The sequence below is a fragment of the Strongylocentrotus purpuratus genome, unplaced genomic scaffold (genome assembly GCF_000002235.5).
Source record: "Strongylocentrotus purpuratus isolate Spur 01 unplaced genomic scaffold, Spur_5.0 spur5_scaffold_18, whole genome shotgun sequence".
Taxonomy (NCBI): domain Eukaryota; kingdom Metazoa; phylum Echinodermata; class Echinoidea; order Camarodonta; family Strongylocentrotidae; genus Strongylocentrotus; species Strongylocentrotus purpuratus.
In genome coordinates, this window is record NW_022145603.1 from 29,125,076 (window position 1) to 29,151,734 (window position 26,659).

The 26,659-nt window shown below is 38.2% G+C and overlaps 3 protein-coding genes across 5 annotated transcripts in view; 1 reads left to right on the forward strand and 2 right to left on the reverse strand.

Annotated features, from left to right (window-relative positions):
- The first annotated feature begins 377 nt into the window (after positions 1-377).
- LOC105444744 (transmembrane protein 246-like) lies at positions 378-4,932 on the forward strand. Its single transcript, XM_011679401.2, has 2 exons — positions 378-523; positions 1,242-4,932. The coding sequence occupies exon 2, from the start codon at positions 1,538-1,540 to the stop codon at positions 2,879-2,881; it is 1,344 nt and encodes a 447-aa protein (XP_011677703.2). The 5' UTR covers positions 378-523; positions 1,242-1,537; the 3' UTR covers positions 2,882-4,932.
- An 888-nt stretch (positions 4,933-5,820) lies between these two features.
- LOC578262 (thioredoxin-like protein 4A) lies at positions 5,821-9,534 on the reverse strand. 2 transcript variants are annotated; one of them, XM_011679404.2, is made up of 2 exons: positions 9,413-9,534; positions 5,821-8,007 (listed from the first exon to the last, which is right to left on the reverse strand). In XM_011679404.2, the coding sequence occupies exon 2, from the start codon at positions 7,763-7,765 to the stop codon at positions 7,337-7,339; it is 429 nt and encodes a 142-aa protein (XP_011677706.1). In that variant the 5' UTR covers positions 7,766-8,007; positions 9,413-9,534; the 3' UTR covers positions 5,821-7,336. The 2 variants fall into 2 exon arrangements, with proteins under 2 accessions (XP_011677706.1, XP_030845542.1); XM_030989682.1 differs by having other exon boundaries at positions 9,399-9,525.
- A 3,276-nt stretch (positions 9,535-12,810) lies between these two features.
- LOC100889439 (doublecortin domain-containing protein 1) overlaps positions 12,811-26,659 on the reverse strand; it is a 35,368-nt gene continuing 21,519 nt past the window's right edge. For both annotated transcript variants that reach the window (XM_030989683.1, XM_030989684.1), the window contains 16 exons: positions 26,346-26,592; positions 25,678-25,840; positions 25,177-25,341; positions 24,725-24,928; positions 23,703-23,917; positions 22,819-22,889; positions 21,639-21,830; positions 20,422-20,628; positions 18,926-19,079; positions 18,201-18,320; positions 17,344-17,445; positions 16,697-16,833; positions 15,880-15,984; positions 14,856-15,081; positions 14,362-14,471; positions 12,811-13,806 (listed from right to left, as the gene is read on the reverse strand). In XM_030989683.1, coding sequence (XP_030845543.1) covers positions 13,753-13,806; positions 14,362-14,471; positions 14,856-15,081; positions 15,880-15,984; positions 16,697-16,833; positions 17,344-17,445; positions 18,201-18,320; positions 18,926-19,079; positions 20,422-20,628; positions 21,639-21,830; positions 22,819-22,889; positions 23,703-23,917; positions 24,725-24,928; positions 25,177-25,341; positions 25,678-25,840; positions 26,346-26,592 — 2,472 coding nt within the window. In that variant the 3' untranslated portion in view covers positions 12,811-13,752. The remainder of the gene's footprint in view (positions 13,807-14,361; positions 14,472-14,855; positions 15,082-15,879; positions 15,985-16,696; positions 16,834-17,343; positions 17,446-18,200; positions 18,321-18,925; positions 19,080-20,421; positions 20,629-21,638; positions 21,831-22,818; positions 22,890-23,702; positions 23,918-24,724; positions 24,929-25,176; positions 25,342-25,677; positions 25,841-26,345; positions 26,593-26,659) is intronic.

The window sequence follows — 26,659 nt, forward strand, 5'->3', positions numbered from 1 at the left end:
GAGAGAGATGGGGGAGGGGGTCGAGAGAGAGAGAGAGAGAGAGAGAGGGGGGGGGGGGGGGACAGACATGCATAATAGAGCCAATTTGCATGTACATGTACGTATTTGTGTTCTGAAAAAGGACGACTTTTTTAGAGGTTCATGTGTGGCATTCCTTAAATATGGTTAACAAACATGATTAGGGATTTGTCCCAAGCTCAAGGAAGCCTAGAAAAAAACATAATAATAATCATAGCCATAAAATTGGTGTTAGCCCACTGTTAGGGTTAGGGTTCGGCTAGATAACACTATTCGGGGGGGGGGGGGAGCAGTTTATAAAATGCATAGACTACATAAAAATAAGCTCCACATTTCGCGTTTCATAATCGTTTATACGCACGCAGGATACGTGGATTCTGAAAGAAGCTGCCGGTAAAAAGAGGTTTGCCATCCTGTAGGTCTACCACCAGCATTTACTGATATTGGACCTAGAAAGTCGACAACTAGGAGGAGCAGCTTATTTCAGAAGATCTGGCAATTCGAGGTTAGTATTCAAATCCTCGGCTTTTAAAGCTTCCATCAATTGTGTGATGTACCCGCGGTAGAGCTAGAGTGGGCGTGACGTGGCCTGGGTGCATTTGACCCTCGGACCCGGCCCCGGCCCGACGGCTCGATCCGCTGCTGATGGCTGACGGATGCCTGAGCTGAGTCGACGCACTCCACCCCAGCTCAGCTCAGCTCAGCTCGGCCTAGGGTTATATTTTAGCGCTTTACTATAAAGTAAAGGAGTGACGTTGGGCCAATCACGCTTCAAGATCAGGCAAAGCGCTATTGTCTTATAAGAAAGAAAGAAAGAAAGAAAGGTGAAGTTGGTAGTGAAATAAAATTCCTAACAAAACTCTTTGGATTCATTGATTGTGTCTTTTTTTACCCCCTCCTATAGCGAATGGACGAGTGGGTTGAACTGGATTCCCCCCTGTCTGACCTTGTGTAGTGTTCTGGATATCTTCTTGTCACTCGTCCTCATTTGTCAGTTTGGGAACAAATATATTGGGGGCTGTAGCTTTCTTTCATAATGGAGCTGGGCCTAAGGCTAAATAAAAGAAAGCTACAATGCCAATTTCATTATTAGGACATAACTAATGTATACTTTTGTTCCACCCCCCCCCCCCCCCTTTTTCTTTATCTCTGTCGCTCCATCTCTCTGTCTCTGTCTTTTTGTTAAATTTATGAACACTTTTTCTTCTTTAAATCTGATTCAGGTCTGCATAAAAGGAGCAATTATCTTCTAACCAGAAAACCCAGCTTCACCCAAGGCTGAATGGAACTGGACGGTTGGTGTACTAAGCCTACAGCAATGACTGGTATCAAGAGTCAACAGATCTATGCCGGAAAACCGGGTTGCTGCAGTAGAGGTTCTGTAACCACCAATGGAGGATTCTGATGATCCTGATCTTTGAACATACTTGTTTTTGTGAAGATTTATTACTCGTATTAGGGTTATGTTCCATTCATGCACAACATTTGATTTGGTGTCTGAACAGTTGGATACCATAAAATGGGGAGGTTATCCACTTGCAAGTGTTTTTGCAAGCCGTTCATTTTCTGTGGAACAAAGTCTGCTTCTCTCTGTCGCAGTCAAAAGTGGAGGAAATTTCTCGTTGCCGTGTTTGCCGTCTACTTCCTGACGTTCTGCATTGTCCTGCCAATCCTATGCCGTGACTTGCCGTTGACAAAGTACTACAGCCTCGGGCGGGATACTTCTAAACAACACAGACTATTAAAAGCCATAGATATCAACGGCATCAATGCTGACAATGCCGAGAAACGGTTAGCCAGGATGTCAAAGGTTGCGACGAAGCAGCTGTATGAGGAGTCAATGAGAAAGGGTAAGCTCAGGTTTGTGATCGTTGTTCAAACTATCCCAAGGCTTGCACGGCCGTCTCCTCGTTATCTTACCCAGCTGATGGTTGCCCTACATGATATCCTGCAGGACTCTGGAGGCGTGGAAGAAACGGCTCTGTTCATATGTAACACCAAGAGACCCTCTACCAGTGTACACAAGGAAGCCGTAGCTTTGGCCGAATACTTCCCAATGGTGCAGACGTCGCTCGGTCAAGAGCTTAATCCCTACGAGCGAGAGAAGGAGGACTACCTTTTCTGTCTACGCGAGGCACAGAAACTTTCTTCAGAATACGTCATCCTTCTCCAAGACGATGCTCTTCCTCACACAGATTTCTACACAGTCTTGGATCATGTTCTGAAGCATCGAGTTGAAACGCAGATCCATCAAGGCGAGCTGCATTCAGACCGAGATGAATGGGTGTGGCTTAAACTTAACTTTCCAAACTCCCTTGCCAAGTATGAACGCAACTACTACTTTGCCTTAGAATGGGTTGCCGTTGGCCTTATAGGAGCATCATTTTTTGTATTCATCATGTCATTTATGCTGTCCTTTTGTTGTGTAATGAATACTGACAAACAAAAAATAGAGGTCCTACCGCAGTTCCTTGTGGGATTTGCATACTGCATGTTGTTTACATGGCTTCTAGGTAGACCTTACGTTACCCTTCCACTGACTCTCTCTAAGTCCTTCTACAAGCTTGGCCCAGGGACATCCTGCTGCTTGCCGGCAGTCCTGTACCCGCAAACACAATTGCAAGGCATCATCAGTTTCCTTGAAGCGGTCAAACTAGACAGTAAAAATCCGTTGGACTTTGCTTTGGACGATTATCGGGCCCAAAGCAAACTTCGTCAGTTCTTGATTACTCCAAACCTATTTTCTCATATCGGGGTGGTTTCAGCTCTCCATGGTAGACCCAATTATCGGGTGGCTGAGAATTATTTGTTCATTGTTAAAAACATGAAAACTCCTTTTTCAAATTGGTTCACACAAGACTAAATAGTTTAATTCAACTAAGCTCTTTAACAATTGCTACTTTAGAGGAATAATTCCCATTTTTCTGCCTCTAGCCTGATGTTATGAACCTATGGGGTATTGGATAGCTAATACACTCCATTATACAACTCACTCCCAGATCCTAATCAAATGATTGGTCATGCGCGGTCACGTGTGTGCGTAAATGGGTATAGAGGTAAGTGTTCCTGCTATATTTATGTGTGCGCTAAATTAAGCCTTAAACTTGAGATTTATTTGTCAGCACAATCTTGAATGAATTCCTTTTACAATAACAAGGACTTTGGAGTTTTGATGTATAAAACAAAGAATGCATGTTTTCATTCGTTCATTATACGAACTATCCGTCCTCGTTGATGCTGTGTGTATCTATTGCACTCAGCCTAACTGCTTTGTGCAATAGATACACACAGCCTCAACTCGAGTGTGGATAGATCGTATAATGAACTCATGCGCATGCATCATTTGTATATTGATGTTTTAAAAGGGTAATGTGCAATGTTGTACGTTATAACCCTTACAGCACACATGGGACCTTTGCTGTGCACGGCTTCTGTTTTCACTCCAACTTCCCATTTATTTAGCACATTCATAAAAAAGGGGCACAATTACTACAACAGGGGAATGTTTCACAAAGACTAAGATCAACTTAAAGTTTGACTAAAATAGGGCATGCCACTGGTTGCTCTCACCATTGGTCTCTCAATCTTTAGATAATGCTTTGAACTTCAATAATGAACTATCAGAAAAGGTAAATTCTGTAGATTTGTGACCAAATAGTGGCATGAATGGCCTGCCATACGTAGTTAAGTCCAACTTAAATTTGATCCTAGTCTTTGTGAAACAACCCCCACCCCCTCCCCAGATGTGAACAAGCCATGAGTTTATATCGACATGTACATGTATCATTAGTTCCATCACTCGTATAAACCATGGACTTACAAACATTATTCCTATTTAACCTATTGCAATTCAGAGTTTCTTCTCTTTTAATTTGATCAGTTTTCCCTCATCAAATTGGCAGCATTTAATCTCATAGTGGTTTTGTATTTTATACTGCAACTTAGAGACTAAATAATTAGTTACATTTAAATCACTCTTATTCGAGAATGGAGCAACATCTTGCATTGATTTTTATCTCTTTCTGCTCATATGTAGAAAACATGTAATTCTTAGCACTGAATTCTTGGTCAAATGATGATGCAAAAACGTCACCAAAAGGAGACAATACTGCTATCTTGGGTTAAATATAACATGTACAGTATATGTAGTATTAGGTGTACTATTAGTTTGTTTATACCTCTCTTTAGAAATCTAGCCAACTGATTGGTCGAAATTGGAGTCGTGATTTTAGCCATTCCCGTAAAGACACAATGCCAGCAATGGTTAATAGTTCATGAGTGAGATTCCCTAAAGATTCCGGGTACCGTGAAAATAGTAACACTTTGATGAGATCCCCATTGGTTTACATGTTAAAACTTAGTTTGTGTGAGCGCGAATGCCATAAGTGCTTTTTGTTGGCGATTCCCGAAGGATCGTAACATTCAGTCATCTTTCCAGCGAAGATGAACAGTCAGTTTCTCAGATTTTTTGTGATGTTTTAACCAATCTTTACTCAAGAAAAGGATAAGGTAAGAATTCTTGGTAGATTTTTGTGTCAATTCTGTATATAAAAGATATAGACTGCTTTGATATATGAGGCATATTTGTTTTTACCGGCTCTCGGGGACGTTACATCCTGCTATCACCCCGAGGCGTAACTATTCCTTTCATATCAGTCATTATATCTATATTATGTTAGCTTTGTATTTATAATTTTTTGTTAAATGGGGGAAGGTTCACAACTCGTCACTTTGATTGACCAAAAATTATTGCCATTAACAGGTGCTTATTTTTTTTAAAGGGAGAGAGGAGTAAATAACTTTTTTTACATAGATATAAGGTATTTTGAAATAATTTCCCTCACAACTCTTGTGCATGTCTGTAAAAAATGATTAAATTTAAATTATTCCAATAAAATGTTGAATATTATAATTTACAGTTGTATCGTTATTCTTTGTTAGTAATTTCTTGTAAATCTTGCTCCCTTACACCCATCTTTCAAGTTTTCTCACTTCCTCAGTTTATCTTGTCTACTCTGTTTTTTACAGTTTTCTCTCCTTGTTTTTAATTTCCAGTAAATTTCTTCCTTTTCCTATTGTTCTTGTTATTTTACCCTTCTCTCTTCCTTTTGATTTACTTGGACCTGACCACACACACCAATGTCTACATGTACGTGATAGAATGGATGTGAGAGAGAAAGTGAGAAGGGGGATGATGGAGAGAGAGGGAGTGAGAGATAGAGGAAGGAAAGGAGAGAGAGAGAGAGAGAGAGAGAGGAAGAGAGAGAGAGAGAGAGAGAGAGGGCCCAGGGGGGGGGGGGGGACTAGATGTAACAGGAAAGAAAGGGACTAGGTACAAATGAGAAAAAAGAGGAATAAATGTGAAATGAAGAAAAGCCATTATTAGACCTTGAAAGATTTAAGAAATGTATAACAAGAAAAAAAATAATGTCCATATTTTAACTTTTAATTCTCTCCCTATCTCTGTTCCCATTCTCACTTCTCTCTCCTATCCCTCGCTCATCATCTTTTTTCTTTCTTGCCCTTCTATCTTTTCTTGTTATTTTGGCTCTTCCTTTCTCTCATTTTCTTTCTCTCCTTACCTCTTTGTACCTTTCTTTCTTTTCTATCCTGTCTCCTCTCTTCCAGTAGTTTCCCCATTTCCTTCTCTTCTTTCCCCTCTCTTTCTTTCTCTCATTTATCATCCTCTTTCCCATCTCTTCCTCCCTTTCCTTCTCTCATTCTGGAGAAGGTAGACAAAACGATACTCTTAATTACTGTTCTACATTAATGTCAACTCGCATAAAAACACCCAAATGCATATTTTTGTTATACCAAAAAGTATTTACTACATTTCATACCAATTTGGATGCAACTTGGAAATGGATCATGTAAAACAAACAAAATCAAGCAGTCTTAACACACAATAATTAACTAAAATTAATGTTTGTGGACATGTGAGCTACAACAATAATCATGGGGGGGGGGGGATTATTGGGAGGGATGGGATAAGATCCTCCCCCCTCCCCCATTTAAAAAAACAAACAAAAGAAAATTCAACCTTAACTTACAGTAAATTGCTCTGGAAGAAAGCGGAAAAAAGTAAAAACATAGAAGTCAATTGGTGAAAGTTAGAATAAAATCAAACAAATGGTAAGAAAGTAATGATTTTTTTTGTTTAGTTGTATTTGCAACCAATCTACGAACATGTTACAGAATTTTAAATTGGCTGAATCTCCAATGTCACTGGGATGTAGTGGCGGACAACTCTACCACATGTTCCTACACAAAAATGTAGTAAAATAGCAATTTTTATTAGGTTTTAGAGTTCCCCAAGGTAGTAGGGAGAAGGCCCTTAGGAGAAAACAAAAATTCATGTTTTTGTACACAACATAGGGAGTGTTATCCACGATTACGTCACACAGTCCACCAACCTACATGGTGTACTTGCCAATTTCCGATTCACCTCTAAATTTATTAATTAAATATTTCAAACATTCATAAATCTCTTATCATTTCAAACATTCACAATTCTTTTGATGAAATAAAACCTGAAGCCATCATTGCTGGAAAAAACATTACAAATAAAAGAAAAAGCAATAAAAGAGTATACATTTTGTTAATCCAAACTATGCTTGCATTTACAGGGAATGGTACATTTAAAATAACAAAAAAGGTTAGAAAAAAAAAAAAAATGAAACAACTACAAATCAGAAATTGTAATAAATATAAGAGACTGAATTGATAAGACTGCTCAAAATATACCAGGTCGCTGAATGTAACAGAGACTATGGTCAGGTATCATTTCAAAATAATAAACCACCAACATCTTACTTTACAAAAGGTTATGACTAGTTACGAAGATGCAGTACATAACAATGATACCTGGAGGGGTAATGGTTTATCCGGTATCTCAGAATAAAACATACTTCCGGACTGTTCACACAGCTCTTTTAAAATTAGTGTTGAATACCGGTAAGGGTGATTTAGTCACAATGGTAATAAAGTAGTTCTTTTTGTTTACCACTTTACCAGCGCTCTTTTATCAATGTATCAGAGCTCTTTTCGAGCTTACCAGAGTTAAATCGCTAACTGCTCGTATGGTCCTTTTTGTTTTGCTGCTGTATCTGCTTCTGTGTCCAAACAAGCGTTTTCTATACCTACATGTACTACATTCCATCTGGAGAAAAAAAATGTTGGTTGATTGCTTATGAAGACATGGAACTTGACGATGTGGGAGCGTGTTGCCATTGTTCATTACAAAACAACTGTTTTTGAAACGTTTACCATCAACAGACGAAAAATTGCTGGTTGACTGTTCACACAGCTGCAGCATGAATCAATAGCGATATTTGGTGGAGTAGTCTTTGGGCGAAACCACCAAACCCCGCCCTTTCCTTGCGCCCCTGTAAACCGTCTCCACAATATCAATCACCTCCTGTTCATCGTCTATCGGCCAGTTGATCTTATTGTTGTTACCCGTACCGAGATCAATCATTATATGCTTGTTCCTGAAGAAGTACATCATCGTGCACGGGTCGTACAGCTCATACATCTTATTGAAGTCAGGCACCTCCGTGATGTCCACCAGGTACACCACGGCGTAGTTCTTCACCTTGTCGCAGATCCTGTACAGCGTCTCGTCCATCTTCATGCAGGTCGGGTCCCAGTCGTGACCGAAGCGGATGACGACGACGCGATCCTCCTCACCGAGAATGGCCTGGTCGACCTGCCAGCCGTTGTGGAGATGGCTCAGCATATAAGACATCTTGATTTAGTCGTTGAGTCTTCTGTGATTCTCGGGAATAGAAAGGGAAAGTCGACCCCCTTTGACGCTTTAGTCACCAACACCAAGTGGTCGCTATGTAGATAATTACTACCACTAACGCTTTCTTTTTTTCTCTTGGTACTAATCCTAACTTATGATGAAACTGAGCATTTCCTAAGCATTTATTCCAGATCTCATAGCACACTATCCTTTTAATTTCCTTGTAAGTTGTAGGTCCTGACCTGGAAGTATAAAGAAGAGAGAGCATAAAATGGGTAGTTATTCAAAGAAATGTTGTATTTTTACACTGCAAATAATCTTAGTTTGTAATGAAATGTAATGTAATGTAAGCAACCAAAAGATAAGTAGGGTAGAGTGCCCAGTATTCGGTCACTTAAGGGGAAATCAGTAATATTTTGAATTCTTACCTCTTTTATTTGGCAATCTACCCATCAAAAGAAAAGAAATTTATTCCTCTAACAGGATTTTATAGTCACTTAAAATATAGAATAACGATAAGCAAAATACTTCCGAAAGAAGACGGAGCATTTTTCTGCCCAGAATTCGGTCGCGCCGATAAGAATTCGGTCACGCGATTTGTGCGTGGTATCTCCGTTGCCAAAGAGCGAAGCGTATTTGCGCACTATTTTCACACAATTGCGCGATAAAGCACTGAATGTCAATGCGTTGACCGAATACTGGCCGAGCGATACCGCATGGCAAGGGTATCGTATAAATACCTCTCGCACATCGGCAAATGAGTCATTTGCAAATTCACTGCGATGGAGTGAACACGGAAGTGATTCTCTTCACACACATACTAAATTCATTGCGACAGCACACGCAGTTGTTTCGCAATAGACTTCTACATATGGCTATGCACGTTAGCGCATGTGCTAAGAGAACGCAGAAGTGCAGAAAGTCTTGCGACACCGACCAATTTTGAGCTAAGTTGGAGATCTTTCCGGGGCCCTAAATCTCATTTAATTTTGAGAGTTAAGAAAAGTTGTTCAGCTGCTTGATTTGTGCAAGTTTCGTGGCTCGAAAATTATTTTTAAAATTGTTACAGATGTCGAAACGGCCGTCTGACCCAATACTGGGAATTGACCGAATACTGGGCGCGCTACCCTAGGCATCACTTGATCAATATGGAATGGAAGTCATGGAAGAATACTTTTTCTGAGGCTTTCTTAAACATGTAGGCCTAGCCTTATTTATTGGGCTAAATTAAGCCTTATTTAGCGTTGCCACTCGAGTATTTCTAGTTCTAGGTCTATCTAGACTCTATTTTCCCCATCTAATATTCATCTGTCACCAACTAAATTACAAAATGAAGGCGAGTAAAGGCAAGATTACCAGACGAGGGATGGCCGATGGTAAGGTTATGCCCTCGCTCTGATCGAGCTACGACCGTGCCATATGCCAGCGCAAAAAGACCTCGAATCGAGTCTGTATTATGTCTGTGGCGATTTTGACTATCTACGACTACATGATCATGATGATGTGGGGATGTACACAAGTCACAACACTTCCTTCTTTTCCTTTGCAGACTATTATTGATACGTGGATTTAATGAACGATATCTTAATAATAATCATTCAAACTAGTCATTCATATGCATCACTTCACGTACCGGTATTTACTTACAGTCTCCGTTTCCTGAGAACACTGCAAAATAATAAATTCTGGAAGATTCTGATCCGAAAATCCGTGTGTTTTTTCAGCAATCGAATCTGAAACGTTAGGACGTTGAAATTTGAGATGGCGCTCTTGTTCAGTCTAATGTTTGTTAGGGTGAGATTTGTTTGGTATTGAGTAGCCTATCAATATTATCTATTTTAAATAAAACCTAACCGCAATTCATATAATTGTGCAAATAATTTCCATTTTGGATTCCAGTAAACGTCTCCTCGGTTCCCTTTGTTATTCCTTCTCCCCTTTCAGAAATCCATTAATTGGCATATTGTGCTTCATAACTCTCAGTAGACCCCTTTTCCTATATGAGCAACAGTAATTGTGGTGTATGTAACTGGCTGTATCAAAGAAAAAAACTTATTAATTTGTATATGTTGGGCTTCCCCGCCAAACTATTAGAATAAACTTCAATATGTGGATCTAGTTCTCATCATACCTGAATTTATTTGATTTATGGGGCATATATATTGGATACTCTTCGTTCATTTGTCTCTCCATCTATATCTCTGACTCTATCAAGCCCTCACTGCATTTTGTATTTTCTGTTTACTTCTTAATGCTGTAGCCATGTTAAATTATTTATATTTAATAATAATAATAATAATATTGGATTCTTCTTAATGCACATATAGCCATGTTAAATTATTTATATTTAATAATAATAATATATATAGCGCACGTATCGACCATGCAAAGGTCCTCAAGGCGCTCCGACATTACCCGGCTATAGGTAATTTGTTATTCTCATTTGTGATTCTATCTACACATTTATTTGACACCTTTTATTTTGATGGAAACAACCAACGAATGGTTTTTCATACAAATTGTACTTGTTATGTTTGTGCTTGACAAATAAAGTAAACTGAAACTATAACCAGGTATTTTAATAACTATATGCTACAATGTGGAATTTTAGATATATTTTTAATAAGAAACAAATATTTAAACCATGAAACAACACTGAGATGCAGAGCTAGCAGAAAGAAAGAAAAAGAAAAAAAAAGGAAAAAGGAAGGAGCTAGATCAGAAAAAAACATAAACTGATTTAAATAAATGAAGGAGTGAAAAAAAAGGAGAAAGAGAAAGAATAAAAGAAAGAAAGGGAGAGGCATAAACAACACCAAGTACATGTTTTATGATATTCATCAAATGATTTTTTATTAGTCATTTCTACAGAATTGGTTTTCAGACTGGCATTTATACAATTGGGCACTGTTTCACGAAATAATCACAAGTGTAAGTTCGCCGACACCCTTCAAACACATTTAATGAAATGAAAAGGGAGAAAAAATGCCCTGCATGACTTAAGAACAACAAAATTCAGTTGATGATACAACAGTCTGATAGAAATATGGAAAATTTATAGACAATATCAAGGTGTTTTTAAATTAGAAATCACTCAAAAATGCTGTAGTCCCATATGAATACCGTTCTATTTTTTCATTGCATCTGCCAATATTTTATATATTACAATTCAGCTTACACGTTTTCATCATATTACTATGTTTCAACCGTTATACACATATATCACTATCAAAATTTGAGATTTATGTAAATACAAAATATACAGATTGAAAAAAGAAATACACAGTATATAGCAAATTTTCATCACTTTGTATGCATTGAATACATTTTCATCATTTTTACTACAGATTGGAATAAGAAATACACAGTATCTAGCAAATTTACATCACTTTCATTTTTATCAGCACTAGAATAAAGAGTTCATTGATAAAACAGACCATGAGGAAAACAACTTCAACTATTTCACTACCCACACAGAATCACCTTCACTGAGAAATGATTGATAATATTAAATATTCATTGAGGGGGCGCGATGGCTCAGTGGTTCAGCAGTGGTCTTGTAACAGGAAGGTCCCATGTTCAAAACCATGTCAAAGCGCTCATGCTATTTGATATGGCTTTAATCCTCATTACCAAGTCCCTCTGAGAGGACTTAATGCCTCCGGTCCCCTGATCATTTACTTACAAGCATATATATGCTTTCCTAGCAGTCAGGTCAAATAATCATTGATTATCGAGCATCAAAATTTGGGGTCATCATTGAAAGATGTATATACAGATATAATTGACAAATAAAATGTAAAATTAAATGCCTTTATTCAAAATCATGGGCAAAACTCATGGTCTATTTCTTCACATGCAGGTATAATACATTCTAGTATGCCTAATCTACATATAAAGTACCTCAGTCGCCCCGCCCCTCACCCCCCCCCCCCAAAAAAAAAAAAAATGGAAGAAGAAGAAATGTGTCTGCATGCCTCCCCTCATCCTTTTCTTTCCTGCTTTTCATCACCATATGTTATGCACTGTATAAGTATGGCATATTATTATAATCATCAGTGCTATTGTAATTATTAAAGAAATTACATGCAAGATGATCAAACGTCATCTTTTCTTCTGATGCAGTATGACACATATGAAGCTGTATAAAGGGCGTTTCCGAATATCAGAATGCTACACTCGTACTTTCATAATAACTATTCAATTTGTATCCTCACGTACTGCCCTTTAATGGCAGTTGCTCATATCTAATCAATGAATGTTTGTTTCAAACATTGTCTGTACAATCTATTTAAAAATGCCACTACAATTACCTATTGCAATCCATATATATACATATCATGCATCTTTGCAGTTTTAATATTTTATACAAGATAACGTTTATTACACATTCATCTCATGAAGCTCATATGATACGAAAATACATTGCACAACACTCCTTTCTCATTAAACATTAAGAGCAGTATACAGTCAAACTAGCTGCTTTAGTGACCACCTGTATAGAAAGACCACCTGCCTATAAACACCAACATTTTTTATCTCCCTTGAGCAGAGTTTTTAATTGAAACCTGTTTTAAAAGAACCTGCACATAAAGACCACCTGCACATAAAGACTGCTTTTCTTGTCTTCCTCTAGTGGTCTTTTTAACAGTTTTTACTGTATTTGAAAATTAATTTGGGTGAAGAAATTTGAACCGATAAAAGGGAAGCAAAAAGATGTCTTCTTTAACGCTTCATATGCCACATAAATAATCTTCCTTTGCCACACTGTATTAATCATTGGACACATGTAGGTTATACAATTTTATAAATATCTATAGCATACCTTATCTTAATTTGAACTTCGTATACTATGAAATGTACTGTATCGCCTTTTTATTGCATGTCCGAATTATCTCTCATATTATAATGTGCATTTATTGTTGTTTTGATTGACATTATTATTGAACCATGTATGTTGTAAAGGGCCCTGATGAAAACCAGCTCATGCTGATCGGGCTACCCTTTTTAAAGATGTGAAATAAATAAATAAATAAATAAAATACCAAAGGCTTCAAGATTATTTGACTACTTCCAGTTTATCAGGGTTATCATGGAGCTAATCCAGACCAGACATGGGTAATGTTGCAAAGCCACTGTGTTGCACAAAGCAATCCTTCAGTCGATTGATGCCTATTTTTTGTGTGCAATATGGCCAGAGATTGTGCAGAGAGGTGAGAAAAGCATAAAAACTACTAATACGGCCGTCAAATTTATTGAACTGTTTCTAAATATACATGTATTTATAATAATTCTTCATATTTTACTCAAACTCTAACAAAACTGGGTGGATTCATATTCCTGAAGTAATTGTCTGGAAGCAATAGAGAAAGGCTGTAATAGTACATAGGAATTGAGGTATGCTGTAAAGTTGCATTGTATGTATCACATGACCTCAAATGGTAGTTTGTAATGTTCACAGTAGCGTTTCTAAGGAGCTGAAACAATGAATTTGCCCAGAAAAATCCACTTCTGGAGAAGGACCCCGAATTCCATTACCGCTATCGGTATATATGCAGATTATGGTGGTTCTGGAGAATTGCAAGTGATTTCTTAGACCCAGAAAATAACAATTTAAACAAAAAATCCTGTAGAAACACATTGAAATATAAGTCCATTCCACAGTTTATTGTCGTTTGGTCTACAACAAATTTGTCTATTACCCAATTGGTGTATTCCCATATGGTCTACACCCAGCCTGTGTACTATCCACATGGTTTAGCAATCATTTTGTCTACTTCTCATTCGGTCTAATGACTATTTAGGCTCACCGGTATATTCTTTTGGTCTAATCTCCAATAAGTCTTACTACCTATTTAGTCTACTGCTCATTTAGTGTCATTTCCAGTTTGTCTAATGCCCATTTTGTCTACTATTCATATGGTCTAATAATCATTAAATCATATTTAATAATAATAATAATCTTGCACTAGATGTATCTCTCTGATTCACTTGTCTCCTGGTGCAGGCAGGGCAAGGGCAGGGGGTCCAAACGGGTCCACCTAATCAGGAGAAAAACAATCCAAAAAACACACCATGTTTAATAGATAGTAATACAAATTTCTAAGGCTCACTTTTCTGATACAGTCAAACCTGCTTCAGTGACCACCTGCCTACAAGACCACGGCAAAACTTTTCTTTTGTAGAATCTGTGTGTAGTTTAGAAGGTTGTTTAAAAAGAATATTTAACCATAATTCACAATCACTTCACAACTTTTTATCTTGACACTAAAAACTAAGTGAGTATGTTTAGGACCTTTGTTGTGTGCAACTATTCTTTTTTCCATCCCTAATTACCAATCATTTAGTACACACAAAGAAAACTGTGTGGAAAACGGCCATTGTGGTATATATATATGTGAACAAAATTTCATCATTCATTTTCAATTTTTTTCAATTTTTTTTTTTCAATTTCAATTTCAATTTATATATGTTTCCAAGAAAACGTTACAAATCAATTATAAACATTTACAACAAATTTAGAAATACTTATCGGAAACAGATGGGTCCACTTAAAAAAAGCAATGCTTGCAAGTGTGAACACCTCAAATCCTTACCTCAATGCTGGGATGTGTGTTAGCCGTTATCATGATATCAGTAGCTGACTCTCCATCCCTCTTACGAGCTCTTGACCAATTAGCCTTCACCTCTACTTGATTTCTGCTTCCTGAAAGACAAGAAAAATAGTACAAAGAATAATGAAAACTGAACAATTGTCAAAATTGTACAAATTAATATGATAATATCGAACTATAAATTCAGAATGTTAAGAGTAATGTTAAATTTTACTGACACCGCAGTCCAACCTTGACATATAAACTCACTTGATAGACACCCCTTACATATTCTTGACCTGGTCCAATAATTAGATTGTAATTGTACAGAGGACATTCTCCACACCCTTGGGAAGCATTCCAGCCATTCACCTGTTTCCAAGTACACAAATCAATACTAATGCACTCTTAATCACATTCTAGTGAGTACCCATCTGTCTCCTGGACGGAGAGAGGCAATGTAGATAAAAATACCTTGCTCAAGCCAGGACACCTACCTTTAGCGCCTTTGAAGGATTCCTTGTAGGACACACACAACACCTCGTCCCTCGTCACATCATCCAGGGATGCAACGGTGCCCCCAGTGTTAGTGTAGAGCTGAGTGGCTGTCTTATGTAGGCCTAGTTTAAGGGTAGCCTCTTTGAGGATCTCTTCTACTGACGAACCCCATACATACTGGGCTTTGTCCTCGCTAGTCCCGTTCTTGTACACCATCACTCGTTTCTAGGAGAGCAAGATGAATCATCGCCTATTAGCATCTATAGGCGGTGTCACACAGAGGCCAAAAATTCGAATTTTAGTTATCCGGTTTTTAATTATCCTCTTTTTGGCTGTCTGACATCAATTATCCCTTCAAAAATCCCTTCAAAAAACCTCATATGAAGCAAGATAATTCTCTCTTGAAAGGATTTTTCAAGGGTTTTTTCAAGGGATTTTTCTGTCTGACACCAATGTTGAAATAATCCCCTTTAAGGTCAGTGTAAAGTCAACATGCTATCAATGACCCGCGCATAATTATATTAGCGCGCATTTAATGAGACGTGTTACTTTGTGATGTCACAATGCTTATCTACCTAAACGGCCCGTGCGCAATGGCCCATCAAGAATCCGGATTTTAGTTATCCGGATTATTCGTAGCCTGTCTGTCACCAGTCTGTCACCGACGTAAATGAAAAAACTAGATTTCTCAAATCTGGTTAATTCGAGAAGGGTCAGGATTTTTCTGTGTGACACCGCCTAATATGTACATGTAGAAGGGTTACGTGTATGGTACAGTAGATAAATCACTGCGGCTGTGCATTTATCTAATAATCAAATTTCTTAATTGTGACTGATGCTAGCTCTCTCTGGTATAATGGGGTTTCTACTTTGACAAAGGAAATTTAGCCTGGATTAAACCCAAATTATACATTCTCAACTGCATACTTTTTCTCATTTCCCAAATCTGTCTGCCTGTCTGTATGTCTGTCTGTCTGACTCTCTCTCTGTGTGACTCTCTTTGTAATCATGAATTCATCTTACCTTGGTAGGTTGGCTGTAGAGTTTGCGACTGGAATCGATGATAGGTTTGGTTGACGTGTTAGGATCCCGGGATTTCTGATGGGCTTTCACTTCAGAAAGATGATTCTAAAGAAGAGAAAAATGAAGTGAAAATTACAAAGAGCTCCTGAACGAAACAATACAAAATAATCTGTACTGACTACATCAAAATTATTGTATTCTTAAACTTGCACTGTTAAAGATTTCATCAAACCAATTCACATTTCTTTGTTCCCAAAAAGTTAACAAATTCTACATTTAGAGCACAAGGTTACCGATCCATGTGGATGTACTTTAGTGCCGGGCTGGGATTTGAACCATTAACCCTTCAATTGAGAGTCAAGTCAATGATGCACTACACCACAGCACCTCCAAAAAATTACTGAACCAAAATGTTCAACACAGAAAACTCAGATCTTCCCAAAAATCTCTCCTCACCATTCCACAAATTAATACTAAATTCTACGGGTGTCGCTCTTTTCAGGTTGCATCGGCTGAACTTTGGAATAAACTACTGGAAAATCTAAAAATTGTGGTATTGTTGACAACTTAAAGACGCGTCTTAAAACATTTCTTTTCAAAAATACTTTCCAATGTTTAACGAGAGGAAGTATGTTGAGCATATCTCACTCTTCTTATGTTACTCTATCCACTTTTCCTTCTTACTCTTTCATACAGCGCATAGAGACATACATGTATTGTGATATGCGCTATATAAAAACAGTATATAATTATTATTATCATTGTACTCAGGAAAATGTCTTCCATAAAATATCATTGTTATTATTATCTTTCTTACCTCAAGTTGGTTGACCTGTATGCTCTTTCTGACCTCTGTCATGCTGGGTTTGGTCCAACCTCCTTCAACTAAGACAGGTTCATCTGGGCTCAGGGTCGGTACATACTCAGGTCCACTCTGTTCTGCAGTTCTTCTCCCTATGAAGCAAAACAAATTAACAAACATATAGATTATGACCAACTTTACTTCTCATGATTCCCTAGATTAAAAACATAGATGAATTAAATCACTGATTCAAACATTTCCAATCTATGCGCCTAAGCGCTTTACAGATATATTATTACCCCGGTCATGGGATTCAGGCTTACCCACACAGTGTATGTAAATTCTCCACTCCCTGGGGAGAACTCCAGCCAGTTGCCATTTTACAAGCGCACACTTGCTAATCCAACCACATGAACTTTCGCATCCTACCGGGTACCCATTTAACATCTGGGTGGAGAGTAGCAAGTGCAGGTAAATATCTTGCCAAAGGATATTAGTGCCGTGTCAGGATTCAAACCCTCGACCTTCACATCTCCAGTCAAGCGCCTTAAACCACTCAACCCCGACACTCCTGATCAGATGAGATATTGTTACAAACGAAAATGGATGATAATTTCCCACACCTACATGAACTACAAATACAGCCATTTAAGAAAATTTACCTTGCATCTGCCTGAGAACATGTTTCTCTTTCTCCAGCTCTAGCATGACCTTTGACCTTTCTTCTCTTAGTTCTGCTTTGAGAGCACGTGCGTAGTCTACCTCTGTAGAAGAAATGAGAGAAGAAAGTATTCAAGAATAGTACGTATACAATAATTTACATATAGAAGAAGAGAAACTATTGGTTGGTAAAAGGGGTCAGATAATAGCACAGCCTAACCCCTTAAACAGCTAAACAAAGTATTTTCCCATACATATCATTATTTCTGCAACATACAATTACATTCCAATAGCTTTCCATTTTTTGTAATCCTCCCTTAGGAGGCATGATGGCTCAGTGGTAGAGCAGTGGTTTCATAACAGGGAGATCCAAGGGTTCAAAACCAAGTTGATAGGGCCCTTTAGTAAGGCATCAATTCTCATTACCAAGTCCCTCTGAGAGGACTTAAAGCCGTCTGTTGTCTGATTGCTCATTTACCTGCACACACATGCTTAATCCCCAATCACATGTGCTCACAATCCGTTGCTCTATCCCTTCTTAGAATGATGTTTCTCTCTCTCTCTTTTACTATTCTCTCTGCGTTAAACTAAGTCTTCCACCCCTCCCCTTCCCTTCTCTAGATCCCCTCCCCCAACTTCCCTTCCACCCCTCTCTCTCTATCACTCTCTCTCAATCTCTCTCTCTTGCTCTCTCGCATTCTATTGTCCCATCTGTCTGTCTGTCTGTATCTCTCTCACTCTCTCTCTCTCTCTCTCTCTCTCATACTTACGTTCTGGTGGTTTCAATGGTTCTCCGTTGTCTGTTAACAACTCTCTCAATCTCTCTCTCTCTATCTCTCTCTCTCTCTCTCATACTTACGTTCTGGTGGTTTGAATGGTTCTCCCTGAGACACCCAGACCTCGACCGGTTGTCTGTTGAAGAGCTCATGACGGAGACTCTCGGTGATGGCTCGTTTCATCTTCACCTCATCCTTTGCATCTGTGGTACAAAGACACAAAAGTGATGAGATCTTCATAATATCCCTTATAGCATATTCATTATAGTTTGGTTGTTTGTCCATCTAACTGAAGGGATCCGGTATCTTTGTCTCAGATTCTAAACAAAATCCTGGATTTAGCTCATGCTGCAATCATAATTATAAACCTTTAGATCAGTCAGGAATCCCATGACGTTTTCAAGCTGATCGCCCGTCTAATTATCAAGATATTTATGATTTGAATTCAAAATTTCAAAAACTGCTTTCACAAAGGTTTTTTTTATAACATTACATTCTTTATGTTGGAAAATGAGTAAGGTAAAATTGGTCACTCAAAGATTTTTACTTTTTGAGGCACTTCATGATCATTTTGAAGCCCAATTTTTTAGGGCTTCAATATTACACCATATCACAGACACTGGCAGCACAGTAGGGCCGTGCATCTCAGATTTTGTAATACTTGTTAAACGATGCCTTTAAAGATTTTTTTTTAATTGTAGCTGAGCTATATGAATTAATGTTATTATCATCATTACTATGATGGGGAAATTTAGACTGATCCAAGATCTAAGGAATGAATAGGCCAGAATAAATGAATTAGACTAACCTGCGTCTGGTCCAAGATTCAGGTTTTGCATGCCATAGCTCGTCATCTTCCATGTATGGAGGTCTACTAGCGTGAGGATAGCTGTGCTGTCCTGGGTGTATAGACGTCTCCCTGCCGTGGGCAGCTGTAAGGCATAGGTGCACTGGTCAAGTAGCTTAAGAGAGAGAGGAAGAGTAGAGAGACTTGAGTATAATGTTTCTTTCATAGACACAGAGTAAGTGTCCAGGGCCCATATTCAATTCAATACTTAAGTACAACATTTAAGCTTTTTACTTACGGTAGTATTTGGCTTTGATTAAATACTTAGCCAATTTGGGTATTGTGACGCGCCTGCGTGCGCTTGGAACCAAGACTACTTAATAAAGTGTTCGTTATCGTAGACATCTTGACACATAGACATTGGCCTCCTGACTGATATGTTCTGGGAGTTATTGTGGCGGTTTGGGGATGTGTAATGCTTGTCTTTGGTGGCGATTCAGATTGTCGTGGTTTAGTGTTGCCCATGATCCATGACAGTATTCAATTCAAACTTTTGGCTAAGTATTTTACCGTAAATTTAAGACAGCTCCCTACCAGACTTAAGCCAATTATTTAGAGGCCTTCATTGGAAGGCATAATGGTTTTCTTACGCAGTATCATAACCTGGGCACAATTATATTAGTGCGTATTTATTGCGACACGTTAATTGCGCATTACTTTTGATTGACCGTGTGATGTCACAATGCTTATCAGTAAGTATTTTACTTAGATTTTGTCTCAGGTAAGTAAAAGTCTAAAATATGATTTGAATAAGAGATAAGTAGACTTCTTAGCTTAGCCATTTACTTAGTAAATTCCTTACTTAGTCAAGTGTTGAATTGAATACCGGCCAAGGTGCCTATGTGTACAGAAAAATGTACATGTACGAGTCAAGAAAACTTGGACATTAAATAAGAAAGATATGATTATATAGAGATTAAGATCACTAGTGGTATGGCCCAGCTCCTTTTAGAACCACGATATATTTGATGTCATACATGTACTTTGAGAAGATCCATATTTGTTTAGTTCCTAAATTACTCAAAATATGCATTTTCTTTCCAATAATTTATCATTTTTCACTTTAAAGCCCCACTGCATTACTTATAGCTACTTGCACCCTCTATATAGCAAACAATGCCTAATCGGTGACCATTGGTCCACCCATGATCCTCATTTTCTTATGTTTATTGAGAGCTTATTTGATGTGTCAGTGACCTTGAGGGAGGTCTAATCCCTCCTGGCTACACTAGTGCAGTGGGGCTTTAAAAAATATGTCCAAAGTAATATCTACAGCTAGAAATGTCTGTGATATACCCATCTTAGAGTAGAGCGGCAAACAACGACTCAAAATATGCATATTCTTTCCAATAATTTATCCTTTTTTTCCCTTATACTCTCACTTTAAAAACTATGTCCGAAGTAATATCTACAACTAGAAACGTAGGTGACATTTCAAAACGACAATTTTCACATACCCCTCGGAGCGTAGAGCCGCACACAACGACCCCGGGTTGGTTCCGGCCCTCGCCGTTCTTGTAGGCTACGATACGGACGGTCTGAACAGTCTGGTACGCTGAGATCTCTCTGGCGATCACCCGAGCACTCGTCATCTGCCTCAACCTCTTGAGCTCACCTTCATAGTGGGCCACGGTGGTGGCGGCTTCAAAGGCAGACAGGTCAACCTGAGAATGAACAACAATCCACACATTGATTGACTTTCGTTATGGTAGGTTCAAGTCCCGCCGCAGCACTAATGTCCTTTGGCAAGACATTGATCTGCATTTGCCACTCTCCACCCAGGTGTTAAATGGGTACCCGATAAGATGCCAAAGTTAATGGGGTTAGATGAACTAGTGTGCGCTCGTAAAAATGACGCCTGACAGGAATGCTCCCCAGGGAGTGGAGAAAGTGCATACATCCGATGACCAGGGTAATAATATATATCTGTAAAACGCTCTGAGAGGGCCTGCGGTCCTGAAAGGCGCTATATTAGAACAAAATATTATTATTATTATTATCATGGTTTGACCGACTCTTTTTTCGCTCTGCCTCTAAATCTCTTTCCCATGCTCAGTCTTTCTTATCTGAGCCCTGTCTTATAAAAAGTTGTGATTGATCCGAATCAATGGCAAGTCTTCTAATTCAAGTCGATTCAATTCAATTCTTTTTATTCATCCAAATTCCAAAGAATACATGGAATTTGTTTTGATCACACATTGTACAAATACGTAATATATATATATATGAGAAACTATATCGTTGTGTTTATAATCATAGAAGAACCATCAAAATAAAAGATAGACAAGATAGAAATATTCTTATATTCTAGTATTACACAACAATCTGAAGTATGCAGTACCCTCTCTTTTATGTACATTGTTGTGATTGATATCAAACAAAATGGGATTAACATCAACTCTTTATGCGACGGGGCCCTGATCTAATTATGTTAATTTGATCTCATGTTTGTTTATCTTAATCTTAAAGATAAAATGCACAATCCTTACTGCCAACTGCATGCTCTGAAAAGCATAATCACAAATTGATGTACTAGAGAACATCATTTTAACTGGGTTTGACATGATTTTAATCCCTTAATTTCTGATTGAAAACCTGGGGAATGAATATCTTTTTTCTCCCACAATCCCATTTATTTGCAGTTTATTCCCCATCTTAAGCCCTTCCTGCTTACCTTGCCCCCTAAGAATTGCAGGCATCCCTTGATCTTCTGCCCTTCCTTCTGAGCCACTCCCACGGAGCAGCTGAACGACGTCGGCTGGCTCAGTTTATCTAGCTTGTACTGCGCCCTCAATGTTCGTGAACAGGCCAGGCAGACCGTCATGGATGCCTCGTCGTCTTTGTTATTGCTTTTCATTGTATAACCCTGAGGAGGAAACAAACGGAGAACATGAACATTTTTTAAATATAAAAAAAAAAAAACCTTTTTTTTGAGGCCGTCATCGTAGTCGAGCATCGCTTATGATTGCCGTACGTTTCCTGCACTTATTCAACAGATAGTTTGGATAATACTTTAAATTCATAATAATATGTTATAGAAATATTAAGTTTTGTTATTTAATGTACATATGTAAAAAAAAACATTTTGACATGAAGTTATTATTGTTTGTATATTTTGTATGATACCTTACGTTTATATGTTCTTTGTGGTTCAGTTATTAAATTTGGAAAAATGCAGAAATCAAATCAAATCAACATGAAAAACACAAGCTAAATGCTTCACTCGATGGAGCATGATTTATAACCAAAACTAGATGGATCACAAGTAGAATTCAATTCAATTCGCATTTATTTCATTCTTTAAAAATTACATTGATACAAAAGATACAAACTAATTCATGAACAAATTTAGATAACGAAAAAGGGGACCACATATAAAGCCCTTAGGCCTTGTACAAGCGTAGTTCCCAATTGAAAGCTTTCATAGCATAATGTAAAGTAAAGATAAAAAATATTTAAAAAGTTTTAATAAAAAAGAAACAAAAAACATATAACACAAATATAAACAAAAGATATGGGGTTCGCATGACATTCAAGGTTCCACCGGAGATTGTAATATAGAATGATATTTGAAATATATCTGTAGGTTTATTTATAATCATGCTTATTCTACATGAATATATTGACATAAAGAACCTTTCATACCACTTGCATTCTGCTTTCATTTATTGAGAAATTGTAAAGGAACCTACAAAAGAACAAACAGGTATAATAATAAGTGGTATTTTGCCGCTTTTGTATTATTTAACATTGCTCCACGTACTCCTATGGAATATCAATTTCTAAAGGATAGTAGAAAGTTAGTAGACAACATTCAATCATCGCAAATATTTATCAAAATGTTTTTCTCTTACCGGCTGCTCTATTGCTTCTGAGTCTGCAATTGCAAATGTACAGACATTGGCTCTATTGGCTGCTGTGATTTCTGTAAAGGAAAAGAGACAAAATGAAATCAGTAAAAGACATCGATGAGAGTGAATGTGCAAACAGAGAAAAGGACCCTGTTGCATAAAACTTACCATTGATGGTAACTTTGCCATCAATGGTAACTACCATGGTAACAGGGCTCAACAGCCAATCAAAATCAAGCTTTCCATGGTAGTTACCATTGACGGCAAACTTACCACCAATGGTAAGTTTTGTGCAACGAGGCCAAGATCTAAAATCAATTATTTCTGGTGTGCAGCAATATAGACTGCGGCCACATTTGCCACCCACATCCAAAAATTATGTAATTAACAAGACCAAATCATCAGTTTTGATAGGATGAAGTATCTACCTGTATAAGGATGAGGCATGTACTACAAAGCATTGATTTGAAGACAAAGACAAATAAATCATCAAAGTTTGTAAACTTGCTAGGGAGAAGAAGGATCTTTTTTTTTGTTTGGGGGGGGGGGGGGGTGTTTCACAAAGATCCTAAGTCGAATTTATCTCTAAATTGGACTAAACAATAATGGAAAGCCGTTAACATCTATGAAAATATTTTGTTAAAAGTTATTTTAAAAGGCATAAAATGCTGATACAAATCATTCATATTTTCTGTTATCAAGGAGATTTCATTTTTTTTATGTCAAATTTATAAAAAGTCTAAAATACTTGAATTTTCGTTTTTTGAATATATTTTATTTTAAGGCTACAAATGGCTCTCCATAATTTTTAAGTCCAACTTATGAGTTAAGTTTAACTTAGCATCTTTGTGAAACACCCCCCAGGCAAATGCCACAAAGTTTCTTACCCCTGTCTCTGAACTCTGCTGCCAAGCCAAATATGAATCCTGTCTCCTTCTCCGCGGCCCAGATCTGATTAGCCCGACCATTCTTCTCCGGCTTGACCGGTTGGAGGACCACCGATTGACCCAAGAGGTCAGGTGGGGGTGACCCATCACCGGGAGTTGCGTTAGGAAGCGTGCAGGTCAAGACAAGGTCATCAGCGGCCTTGCATCGGATTAGGCTGTGCCAGAGAACAATGACATGATGATAAAAGATGATCATGGCTACTGACACAAAATCTATTCAAGTGTTAAAAGGTCTGGTTCTATTTGACCAATAATGATAAGGTATATATAGTAAGGTATATCACACAAATACTTAAATGATGATCAACATTTTCTGATCGATTCCACAACGTTTCTTTCACAATACAATCGCATGACCAGAACCCAACTTTATCTTTACATGAAATTAAACAAATTTTGAAGAAATACCTATTCATGGACCTTAAAATAACAGAGGAAAACTATGGATAACTTTTTTGTCAAACTGGTAACATTATCCATTAGTTTCCCATCCATCAAACTCTAAAACAGCAGAGTATACATAAAATAGTATTTTTCTTCTTCTTTTCTTTACAAACCCAATCTTTGTATATTTGAAGACTTGTCTTTTAACCAGACCACTATTTTATCTGTCATGGTTTCATTATATGATTGTGTGGATATGTTTTGTGTATGGATATTTTTTTTCTATTTATATGTATCCTCTATACTTGTAAACATATGCATTTCAGCTTTTGAGCTGCAGCATGTGCATCATTGTATTGCTTCTGAGTCTGCAATTGAAAATGTACAGACATTGGCTCTATTGGCTGCTGTTATTTCTGTTTAAAAAAAAAGACAAAAGGAAACCAATAAAACACAGGGATGAGGAAAACTATGGATAGCATTTAGCTGCAGCATGTACATCATTGTATTCTATGTTTTTCAAAATAAACCTTGAATAAATATATTTTAAACAAAAAGAAAGAAGATTGCAGTCTCACCCATCCTCCCCGATGGTCCACCTCTGATAGGCGTTGTCCACATCTTTCTTGCAGAGTACGATTGGAGAGCTGTCCGTACTGGGATCCAGAGGGCCCAGGACCAGGTAAGGCGTGGTCTTACATGCGATGTAACCATCCAGGTAGATGAACCTCTGGTGGGACTGACGAGAGTTAGAGCCAGGGCGGGGCGACTTTGCTTTGGGTCTGTCATGGACAAACAAAGATTGATTGATTGAAAAGGTTTTATTATAATTGTGGAGAACAGGAGAGAGTTTGAAAGTGGATCAACGATGATTACAGCAATACTGTAATACATTTTAAACAATGTGTTTACATAATAAAAGAGAATCTATGGGTTGAAAAAAAAGAAAGATAATTATGGAGAAAAGGAGAGAGTTTGAAAGTGGATCAATTGACTTGCAAACAATCAAACACTGTGAATAATGACTCACTTGAGTTTATGATAGAGATCTGGGTTGGTGTATCCATCGGCCTCGCCTCCTGATTGGTTGTTTGCATCTGAGACTTCGTCCAGACCGATGTTCAGCACCTTCTCCCACGGCCACTTCAGACCCTCCTGCTTCTGATCTGCTATCATGTGTGCTTTCTGGTGGGCACTGCATGTCAAAGAACACAACACAACACTCAATTCATGGGACATCTTCGTACGTAAAAGACTACATATGCATATAACAGATCTGCTATCATTTGTGCTTTCTGGTGGGCACTGCATGCATGTGAAAGAACACAAAACACCATTCAATACATGGGACATCTTCGTACGTAAAAAGATTACATATACAGTAGACTTGTGGTTGCACCATGTGGGAGAGGGGGGAGGATTGGGGAGACCAGAATATATTTTATTTAAAGGCTCTCCATAAGTTTTAAGTTCAACTTAGGATCTTTGTGAAACACCCCCCAGGACATGCCGGCTGGCCAGCTATACTCACCTCATGTTCTCATAGGGATCACCCGGTGCCGGCGGTTCATCCTGGGGCTGGTCTGGGGTAGGTCCTCGAGCTAACTTCTCTCTATCCTCATCGCTAAGGCAACATGAATTGACGATGAGAGGACTTCCAGCACCCAGGGCTCCAGATACCTCCAGGCAGAGGGCTGGTTGAATGAGAGGCAAGGAGATCAAAAGACAGAGGTAATTGCATGTGGAAACACACCTCAATAGATTGATGAGCTACCTGACCCTAAGAGTCTCCTAAAGACTCCTATGGGGCATTGCAAGACAGTTGCAATCAGTTGCAAATCCCCAAAATCAAGCGTAAGTCTTGCAATTAATTGCAAATTTGCAATCGAGACAGAAAGAGGGGAGAATAAAAGCTAGATCCAGTAAACTTAATTTAATTGTGAAAACTTTAATCCTAACAAAATTTTCTGAAATTCAGGAGACTAGTGGGGCGTCGCAAAAAGTTGAGTTGCAATCGATTGCAAATATCAGTTGCAAATTTTGCAACTTGCAATCAATAGCAACTTACAAAAATTTCTTGCAAGAGTGCATCTTGATTGCCTCAATGTTCACACATTGACTGCTGATGTCTATCAATGCCATAGGCTTTCATACAGAATGTCATCATTAAACACGTAACCAAACCAAGTGTGAACTCACGACCAGGGTCTCTCAGTGCACAGTACATCTTGATTGCATCTATGTCCCCAGCCAGAGAGGCCAGAAGCATCCGTCTCTGCTGCTGCTGAGTGGTAAGCTTGGGGTTAAGCCATGCCTCGCCGCTGCTCACATACACCAGCTGATCTCTGTCTACGTCCTCCAGTGTGTGCAGCTCCTTGCCGTTCTCATTGAAGAGACGTCGCGCTGCGAATGGCAGATTGAGCTGAGGAGTGCACTTGTCCAAGAACTGTGGGGAGATGCAGCAAGTATGATTAATTTTTGTAACAATTATGCATGGAGGTTGACTTATTGTA